The 10504-nt window shown below is 40.1% G+C and overlaps 1 protein-coding gene across 2 annotated transcripts; it reads right to left on the bottom strand.

Annotated features, from left to right (window-relative positions):
• Positions 1 to 1002: 1002 nt before the first annotated feature.
• On the bottom strand, positions 1003 to 10193 carry NHLRC3 (NHL repeat containing 3). Of its 2 annotated transcripts, XM_050970559.1 has the most exons (8): positions 10090 to 10172; positions 9411 to 9513; positions 9028 to 9177; positions 8017 to 8164; positions 7316 to 7516; positions 6063 to 6154; positions 4098 to 4210; positions 1003 to 3612 (listed from the first exon to the last, which is right to left on the bottom strand). In XM_050970559.1, exons 3-8 carry the CDS (start codon positions 9130 to 9132, stop codon positions 3384 to 3386), a joined length of 888 nt encoding a protein of 295 aa, XP_050826516.1. In that variant the 5' UTR covers positions 9133 to 9177; positions 9411 to 9513; positions 10090 to 10172; the 3' UTR covers positions 1003 to 3383. The 2 variants fall into 2 exon arrangements, with proteins under 2 accessions (XP_050826516.1, XP_050826512.1); XM_050970555.1 differs by lacking the exon at positions 9411 to 9513 and having other exon boundaries at positions 10090 to 10193.
• Positions 10194 to 10504: the final 311 nt, after the last annotated feature.

Genomic DNA, 10504 nt, shown 5'->3' with positions numbered 1-10504 from the left:
TGGCCAAATATTGGTAATAAATTTCTGACACACACAAAAAAAGGCTGTTGAGAATCACAAAACAATCATGAATTATGGGGCACTGTCACAGGTTCCCCAATCAAGTTGTGGATGCCCTATCTCTGGAAGTGCTCAAGGTGTGGTTGGATGATCTGAGACACCTGATCTAGTGCAATGTTCCCTGTCCATGGCAGAGGGGTTGGAACCTAGACGATCTTGAAGGTCTTTTCCAGCCCAAACTATTCTGATTCTGGCAGGGAGAGAACTATGTGATCTGGTCTTTTCCTCCTGGAAACACATCCAGTTAACAACCTGGGTACTTACCCCACCACCCCCCCCCCCCAAACAAGAAAAAAAAAAATCTGCAAAATTTGAGACATTAAAATAGAGGGTATTTTTATTTCCAGTAGTTGAATACTCCAATACTTCACACCTAAAAGCTGGCACTGATTACCTAAAATTAGATTTCTGGACAATTTTAGCAATCACCTTAGGTTCCTCTCTTATCTAGTTAACACTGCAGTATGTTACTTTTTTTCTTGTGCAAGTATTTCTAATCCATAGAGAATCCTTCTTGGTCTTCTAAAAACTAGACAGACTGCACAGTAAATTTTTTCTGAAAATAAAACCTGATTTGGTATAAGAAGTGTTTTGTTCGTTTCTTTTAAATTTCCTGATTAGCATAATAAGGGTATACAGTTAAAATGCTTTTTTTTTTAACTTGGCACTTATGTAAGTCATCATTTCATTTTACCAATTACTCAGAGGGAAACATATGAGAGATATTTACGTCTCTGTGTTGGTACATAAATTAGAATGCAAAAGAGATTGGCCACAGAAATAGTGATGTATAAAGATATCAAGGAATTTTAGATTACATTTAAATGTTGCTATCAGAAATTATTAAATACCTTATTTAAGTGCTGAGGGCCCTGTATTTAGTACAGTAATCTATTACAATGGAATGTATTTATATCAGTACAGAAATAAAACACCCAAGAGTTTATTAATGCGAATCTCTCAATTTATTTTATCAAATTCTCCTGCTATGCATTTCTTCAGAAATTGGTTTCAAGGTGATACATAAGAAAACATTCAGAGAATTAACAAGTTAGTGCACAAAATGATTTTCTCAGTCTAGTCATAGATGCTTAGACTCTATTTTATCTCTGTATCTCATAATTACTAATAATAAACATCCCTTGACCCTTGTTATCACAGATACCCAAATGCCTAGTGGAAAGGCACATTTTGGCACCTTGGCCTATTTCAGTAAAGCCACACAAAACTGGATGAGTGCTCCCCATTTCCTGGAGCCAAAAGCTCATGAAAAAGAGCTGAGAGCAGATCCATGCAGCAAGCAGAAACTCGTACAAGTAAGTTATTTGTCAACATCCAAAAGTGCACTACATTGCTTTACTGAACACAAAAACATGTTCCCAGAGAGCTTGGAGTTCTATTTTCAAATGGATGTGACAAAGGAAAAATAAATAAAGAGAGGATGTAGTGAAGAAAGATGGGTATGCCTGGACCCCCTACACACCAAGATATGCTCAAATCATGATTTTATAGTAAAATTTTTAAAAATAAACCCACCTTGTGTATAGCTAAATTGCACACAGAGCAGAGATCCCTGAGCTAGTCAAAAACTAGTTAGAAAAGCCACACAGCACTCTGTGTGGACATATTCACATTGGTCTAGAAGAAGTACTGCTACTTTTTCAGCAAACAAATATTGCTTACTAGCTCCCATTCAAAACCATATAACCCTAAAGTTCTCCTGCAAAGGTTTGAGTGAGGGGAGCCCCAGGTGGGATCTGGTCTTATTGTTGTGGATGTAACCAACAACAAAGCTTTCACATATAGTGCATTAATCTCAAATAGTGCTGAAATCAGGCAGTCAGGCTCCATAGCTGAGTTACTTTTTAGAGAAAGTATGGATCTGACTTTTCTGAACAGTTTTTCCATCTGTTGACTCACAACTTTGTGATCATAGGTTGAAACCTACCAAATTAAGTAGCATTTGCTTTTGACAATATTCTCTGAAGTAGGTATTTTCCATCAGTACAATTCCGTTTTCATATTCCCTTTCTAAGAAAGTTGAAAAAAATGACCTCTCTTAGCTGGTAATTAGTATTAAAATCATACACACAGTAGAATAAGTGTGTGCAAAAAGCAAAAATCCTCTCAAATGTTTAGAAGAGCTAGAAAATATGGAATTTGGATCCACAATTTTACCATGGTAATCAGTTATCCACAGTCTCATTTCTGCAATGCCATCTTCCCCATCCCATTTTTCCAATACCTGGTTCCCTCTATGCTATAAAGTGAACTTAAAATCTTGTAGCAACACTCAAAGAAAGGAGAACCACTTTGTTCTGGGAATGGAGAGGACAGAGCTTAGAGACATCTGCTATAATATAGTGTAAGAAACTTAACTCTACACATTAATGAAGCTGATGAAGTCTGAGTTCTGGAAATAAATTAAAACAGATGCTTTGCTGTTAACTGACAGAGCTTCAATTAAATCAGAAGAAAATCATATGTCTCCCAGTCCCTACTGCTGATTAAGACTTTCATAGCAAATTGCAAGTTGTTTTTCTTGAGGAACTTACACAACTTGAACCTCAATATGTTCCCCTATGAAATCTTATGGAACTGAAAACTCACACTGATATAAATCAAATAAGGTTAAGAACTAATTTACTTAAGAATCAGTAGTTGGCTGCTGTGCAGATACTTTTAATTTAGTTTGAAGTGTCTAATATCAATTTAGCTCAAGCTTATTACAGACTTTATGGCTTTAGCTAGAGCTGAAAACAGATTTCAATACTTATGTCATTAACCACCTAAGGCAGATGTCAGTACTGACACCAATATCCAGCAGCATCTAATTTAACATTGTGACACATCCTTATATTCTCTGTTGGACAGTATCAGCACAACCATTCAGAAAACAAAGTGAAGAAACATTGAAATGAAGTGCTCTTCTCTCAGAAAATAATTTATAGAACTTCTTTCAGACATTTCTGACCATTTAACAACACACACAGGCTAAGCAGAGCCCCAAGTTGACTCTATACATTTAAGATGAACAGTTGTGTTTGTGAAGTTTTATATAGTAAAATGATAAGCATTTTAATTTTATAATTGGAACAAAAGTAAAAGCCACCATATCATTACTTAAACAAGTAACAGCTCAACACCAAGTATTTCTCCAGAACTCCGGAACAGCTAGGAGAGAGTCATAGTTCTACAGTTCTGGGAGCACTTGTGCAGTTCTGTGCTTGTCTAAGGAAACACAATCCATAAAGAATTCAAGGAAATGTGGTCATAGGTCTTAAATGTCACACAGCTTCTGCCACAGCAGTTGCGGGAAACTATCAGCTTAAAGGAACATATTTTTGTACTTGCTGGGCTCCAATCTCTGCAACATAGACTGCTCCACTCCTCATGTCTACATCCACAAGGTGTGGTTTGGTTTCATCAGCCAGCTGGACACTGTGGACTATGGCACAGTCCCCAATGGAGCCGACTGGAGGTGCTGCCAGGATTGCCAACCGGTTGATATTCAGCTGAGCTACAATCAGGTATTTGTAATCGGCAGTAAACCTGTGAAAGATCAACATATTTTGGAACTATGAACTCCATATGGCACCTCATTTTAACACAAACAAAACCTCTTGAACAAGCATAGCTTTGAAGGCTATGACCAAAACAAAATGCAATGTAACACTGGGAATTAAGTTGTGAGCCTTGCTCTTTATATGGCTGCTCATTGAGACACATTATGCAACAGAAAACTTGTTCAAGCAAGCCTTTCTTCCTGTAAAAGCTGCAACGGAGTAAAATTAATAACATAACTACTCTAAAGTGAAGCTCCCAATCCTGCATTCAAATCCACAGGGCTCGCTATAAAGCCAGGATTTCCCTGTCAAGATGCAACTGTGCAGATCTTTGCATATGTTAGGACACCCAGCACCTTATTTCACTGGTTAACTCCTTGTCAGCAGGCATTAAATATCAACATTTTAATTCACCAGTAAAAGTAAACCTTATTTATGCAATTGTGTGCTCCTAGAACTGTTCAACAATACCTGACAGAATAGGGTCCATCTTCTGAAAAACAGTTGTTCCAAGACCCAAGCCATTCTCCTGTGACTTTATCAAAAACTTGGATTCGCTTGTTGCCTCTGTCTGCAACCCACACCTATCAAAAAGAAAAATCATGGCTGTCAACAAAGAGAACAAATGAAATGCATTTGCTTCTTATGAGAGCAAAGTTCCCTGTAGTAAAAATAGAAGACTGTACCCTGGAAGAATGTATACCTTCCCATTCAAATCTAAATCAATAGATCTGACTGCCAGATATAAACCAAAACTAACCTGTAGTTAAACATACACAAATTATTTTATACTACTTTAACAGAGAAATCAGTACCTTTTCTTCTTTTTTGTGGCTATATATTTGGTAGGATTTTTATCCCCACAATGAGGACATATTTCTACCTATTAAATTCTGAAGATCTGTCTAAAGGTCTGTCACCTGCATTTTTTTCCAATCGTAGTCTCATTTCATGATCTGCAAACACTCCTGACATGCCTAATACTACTACAAATATTTAGCCATTTAAACACTTAAAGCATGTTTAGTTGGTTTTGTCTAACCAGTTTTGTCTCTGTCCCACCCTGTGTTAAATGGGTTCACAAACATTGCAAGCTAGCAATACCACTAGACAGTTCCAATGAAGGCATTTTTTGTACAACAATCATTGAAGTTTTAGCTGTTGACAAGTCATCAGTCTGGTAAGTAAACTTCAAGACTTTTCTGGGGTATCACCAAAAAGGGAGCAATAATCATAACCTTAGATCTTTCATCAGTGTTTTTAAATTATGCACTATTAAAGCATTCTCTTAGATTTCTTATGAATTAACAATTAATTCTCAACCTAAACTAATGATCCACACTATGTTGGCAGTGAAATCATAGCTTATCCCAGTCACTGTCTTTGAATGAATAAACTCACAGTTATTCTGCAGCATAAAGTGATCATTCTCCTCCTGTTTTTTCTCCCACTCTGCCAGTTTAGGCAGATAATTGATTTTTATATACACTTCTTATTCTGATTCAGACAGCATCAGCAGAATTAGCTTCAACCAGTGGTGTTTTAATGAAGCAATCTTATTTTTCCTGAAACAGATTAAGAAGCAACTGCATAATTCCTCTCTAGGACCAGAAGACCAAAAGCCAGACTACAATTAATGCCTGGCAGAAGCAGACTCTTGGAATGCCTTGAGCTGCATGTAAAAGAGAGTAATGTCTACAACCTAGCTAGAGTCTCATTATCACCTAAAGGTTATTCAGAATTTCAAAATATGAAATTAAAGCCCCTTGAAGTATAGTGACTGAGGGTAATGGACCACCACTTTGTCATCTAGCAGGATTGTCTTAAATAAACACACTTGAGTATTTATAGGTTTCTTCTGTGAACTAGTTTTAGGATCAACTACACAGCCTGCCAGCAGGAGAAAGAAAGTAACCACAAAAAACCAAAATGAGCAGAGTAAAATATTTCTAGCTCTTATCATTCATCCCACACATTCACAGCCCAGTTTTCTGGGTTTTACATCAAAGCACAGATATTTATGGCTGGACTCGATCCTTTGGTATGCTCTTTCCCATGGGAGAAGAGCTGTTAATCAAGGTCAGGATGGTCCGAGCAGGCCACTGCTTCTACATGAAAAAACAGAAGTGCTTTTATTTATTACAGAACATGCTTGTCCTGTAGTCTCACAATGGCAATCTGTTACAAACTGCAGGAGGAACATTCTGTTGTTGCATGGACCTTGACAGTGTAAGTGGTCAGGATCCTGGTGTAAATGTTGGAGTCAGCTGAATCCATAGAACCTGCACTCTGAAATTGCAGTTTTAAAACTGTAACCCCACAAAGTGACACAGATCACAACAGTTTAAACAAAAAAGAAATATGTTTTGTTTTGTTCAAATACATATAAACAAGTCTGTTGAAAGATGAAATTAAGAAATTTCCTCAATTCTTTACCCGTCCAAAAGCATCCACTGTTACACTGTGAGGAATCTTGAACTGACCAATGCCACTCCCATTTGTTCCAGTCAGCCATAACTCTTTGTAGTCTGAATAGTGAGCACCATAAAAAATAAAAGTAAAAAAATCATAGTGAGAAAACAACAAATAAACCAGTTTTTAAGTCATCCTCTTGCAAAGTTACTTTGGGTAATTTGTAAAAGGTGAGATTTCTAAACTGTTTAAACACAATACTCCCAATACATAAATCTGAGAGAAAATATGACTACTACAGTAATGACTAGATTGTTATTAGTGGTTTCATGATTATGGTTACAAAAATGGAGGCAGTAATACACAAGAGCCATAATCCAAGGGTCTGTTAAACACTGTATTAAAAAAATATACAAAAAGGAAAAAAAAGAAGTTGGCTGATTATGCTATTCATTTATTTCCTAAATTGATTTTTAACTCTTGTTACCTGAAAGTTTTCACTTTTAACAATTTACCATTTTGCAAATTAGGTATTAGGAAAGTATCTGCTTTTTGATAGGAAAATGGAGAAACAGCAGCTCCTCCACTTATTCCACCTGTGGACATGTGCAGACTCTTTAGTCACTGCCCTAACTGAGGAGTACGAGGGAGCTAATTAGAATCACAGAACAATTTAGGTATAAAAGTCCTCCAGACATTGCCTGGTCGAATCTGCTCCTCAAAGCAGGACTAGCCTCGATAAAAAACCAAACTCTCAACTTAGATCAAGTTGCCCTTAACTCATCAGCTTTTGAGCATCTACAGGTATGGAGAGTGCAAACCATCTTTGGACCACCCTGTCGTTCACTCTCTGACCACCCTTACTCTGAATGTTTTGTAACAAAAATCAAACTGAAATTTACCCCTCTTGAATCTTTTGCTCTGTGTTCCTCATTCTTCATTGTATATCTCAAAAAAAAAAAGTGCCTATGTCTTCTCTACAGCCTCCTTTTACTGACTTAAGACAGCAATAAGAATCCCCCTTAGCTTGCTTTCCTAGAGACTGAATGTCTTGGGGTAACCAGGACACTGAACAAAGTCACTCAGCCTCTTCTCATGCATGACTAGGAGATTTCTCCTGAAGCAGCAAGCAGAAAACAGGTTCTTGTTCAATAAGGCCTTCAAACTAAAGTTAAAAGACAGTTCTGCCTAATAGTTGCCTAAAAATATTCCCAAGCTGTGCTATTTAAAATCCAGTTTTCAGTGGTCAACTACTGCAAGAGTTCCTTTTTCCATACCATCTGATAGTTTGAGCAATCTGTTGTTCATTCCTCCGTCTCCATCAACAACATAGATTTCTCCAGTTTCCTCCACAAAGATATCTGCTGGTTGATCAAATTGCAGGGGAATCAAACTTGAACCAGCATTACCAGGTGTGCCCAAGACCTGCATAAGTTTACCCAAAGGGCTATACTGTTTCACTGTGTGTCCATATTTCCCTGAATCAAGGAAAAAAGAAAGTGCAAAACATCTTAACAAAACAAAATGTAAGTATTAAAACTGACTGCAAAGACTGAAGATCTGATACTCACAAGTAAGTAATATTAATACATCTAACAGACAAAATTCTATAATAAATTCTAAAATTCTATATGACAGTGGGTTAGTAAATCCACAGGCTGTGACACTATTCATCCACTATATTAGGATCACTAAACTTAGGTCTAACCAGGCTAAACTTAGGTCAATCAGGCTTTTTTCCCCTGATACTTCTGGTGGTAGGGAGGAGTGCTGACCAAGCTCAGCAGCTGTAAGCAGACACACAGCACAACTCATGAAACTTCAGACTATTCTGTGCTGCACATGAGAAGTTGGTTCATGGCAAGTAAAGCACAAATCTATCTCAGTATTGCTTGAGAGACTTAAATAAGTGAGCTGTTTAAAGCAATATTAAATTTTCTTCTCCACAGAATATTTCTCATATCACCACCATGCATACCTGTTCCAACATCTGTGATCCACACTGAACTTCCTGTTTCAGTGTTCCATACAAAGATACCATGAGGCATTTCAACTGTATCATTCCAGGAGTGAAGAAAATAGCCTTCTTCTGAGAATACAAGTACCTTTGGCACATTGTCTCCCCGCTGAAAAGGTAAAAAAAGTTCTGAAGAAAACATATTAAGTAGTCTTACAGTTTAAAATTCCTCTTTGTGAAGTTTTTGCAATGTTTCATGAATTGAAAGAATCTCTTGACATGATTTTCTGCTGGAACTCTTCTTCCAGCTAGAAAAGGAAAAAGAGATATGGGTCTAAATTTAGTATGAAAAACCTTCCAGTCAGTCTAGACTGTCACCTTACATCACACAGAGTCCAGCTTTCAGAGCAGCCAAGTACCTGCAGCTATCATGGTTTTCAGCTTGAATTGTGATTTTGTGTTCCTGCTGAAAAGTGTGCCCACTGTAATGGGTGTGAGAAACTGCAAGAGTTTTTATTAGCTGCATGGCACTCAAGTACTCATACTGTGCTTTACACGACATTCCCACCACATCCCATGGAGAGAATGTCTTATCCATGGTCTAGAGATACTCACACATGGACCTGGGTAGAGGAAACAATTTAACTTCAGTTACTCTAGCTGGTTGAAAGAGATATGTGGTTTTGATTTCATGGGCCAAGGCCTCAAAGAATGGAAGATTCAGAATGGAATCTTCCATTGCTCCAGAATTACATTTATCTTACAGCTGAGGGAACAAGCTGCTGTAACTCAGTTAAGTTGTGTCATGCATTCATACCACAGAAATGTAATGCTGTGCCAGAACTGCTTTCAAAAATAGATATACCAGGGACATCCCTGTTTATATTTTCTCTGAGTTTGATACAATAATTATTCATACAAATATAAATATGTGAAAAAACATACACATAGATATCCTAATCTTAACCAGATGCTTTAAAGGCAAAAAACCCACAAAAAAACCACAGGGAGAAATATGGTATTTCCACTCACTTGCCCTACATAGACCAAACCATGGAGAGAGTCAACAGCAACACAAAATGTTTGGCCAGTGAAGTACTCTGGAGCTTTAGGCCAGCCTATGTCCAGCTTGTACATCTGTTGCTCTCCCTTCCAATGAGAGAAGTTCCTTGCTTTTAAAACCTGAAAAATAAATATATAGTAAATTCCATGAGGGTGGGATCAAAGGAAAAAGCAGGTGAAAGTAAAAGCATCATAAATTCATTTACTCAATTTAAATTAACAAGACAGATAAAGAGAAGCAGGCTTGCAGCCAGGGGTTTGGACTGCAAGTGGGAAAGCTTCAACAATCTGAAAACTAGCTAATCAAGTCCTTCGGATTGGGGAACCCTGGAATTAGAAGGCAAAACACACACCCTGAAATTTCTTACACCACAGCTGCCGTTAATATCTGTAAATCACTCTCCAAAATGAGGACGATAGTACAGAAGGTTCCAAATGCACCAGATTCAGTAGCCACTTCAGGATGTGGAAATAAGAAAAAGAAAAAAATACAGGTCAAGAATGAAAACGACACCTTGGAAATGGAGAAGTTTAAATGCCAGGAACAGTCAGATTCCGGTCAATGTATACATTTTAAACAATGACGGAAAAAAAATAATCCTCCACCTTCTTGTTCTGTTTTTCCAGCAGAAGAGGGGAAGCTAAGCACTGAAACAGAGCACTCAGCACAGAGCTAAGAAGCAACGCGGGATACCCTGAAGGCCCACGGGCACCTGGCACTTGTGTTCCTCGCCCTGCCGGGATCAGGGGACATACTGATGACACAGAGCTGCAGACAGACAGACAGGCCGGGCTATCCCGAAAGAAAACCGTGAGCAAACACGCAAGAAGAACACCTGCCAGTATCCAGCGGGACGTCAGGCGCCTATAAACTCCCTTCTCCTCGCTGGAGCGCAGCGCGCCGCCCGCGCCCCGCCGGTACCCCCGCCCCGCCGCCCCGGGCGCGCCCCTCGCAGCGGCCCCGCCGGGCCCTCCCCGCTGCCCACCCTAACCGGAGACCCTGGCACGAAGCCCCGGGCGGCCGCCGCGCACCTGGGCGCCGCCGAGCAGGGCCAGCAGCGTTAGCAGCGTCCCGGCCATGGCAGCCCCGACCCCGCCGCCGCTCCCGCCTCCCGGGGGCCGGGCCGGTTGCCATGGCAGCCACGTGGCCACCGCTCCTCCCACATCGCCCCCGTGCCCACTGCTCCCCGCGCCGTGCCGGGACCGGGACCTGGGGCGGCGGCGCCGGGGCAGCGCGGGGTGGGTGCGGTGGTGTCCCGGAGCAGCGCTCAGCGCTCTGGAGCGGCGCCGGGAGCTGGGCGAGGGGCGAGTCCGTCCCGAATTCCCGCAGCTCCTGCGCAGGCATCGCTGTCGTCGCCCAGCCTAGAAAAGGGCCTTCTCTCCGCGCCGTGATGCCATAAGGGCGCGACGGCAGGGAGGCGGGACCGGCGGAGGGGGTGCGCTGTCT

The sequence above is a fragment of the Serinus canaria genome, chromosome 1 (genome assembly GCF_022539315.1).
Source record: "Serinus canaria isolate serCan28SL12 chromosome 1, serCan2020, whole genome shotgun sequence".
NCBI lineage: Eukaryota > Metazoa > Chordata > Aves > Passeriformes > Fringillidae > Serinus > Serinus canaria.
This window is presented reverse-complemented; position numbering and strand designations above follow the sequence as displayed.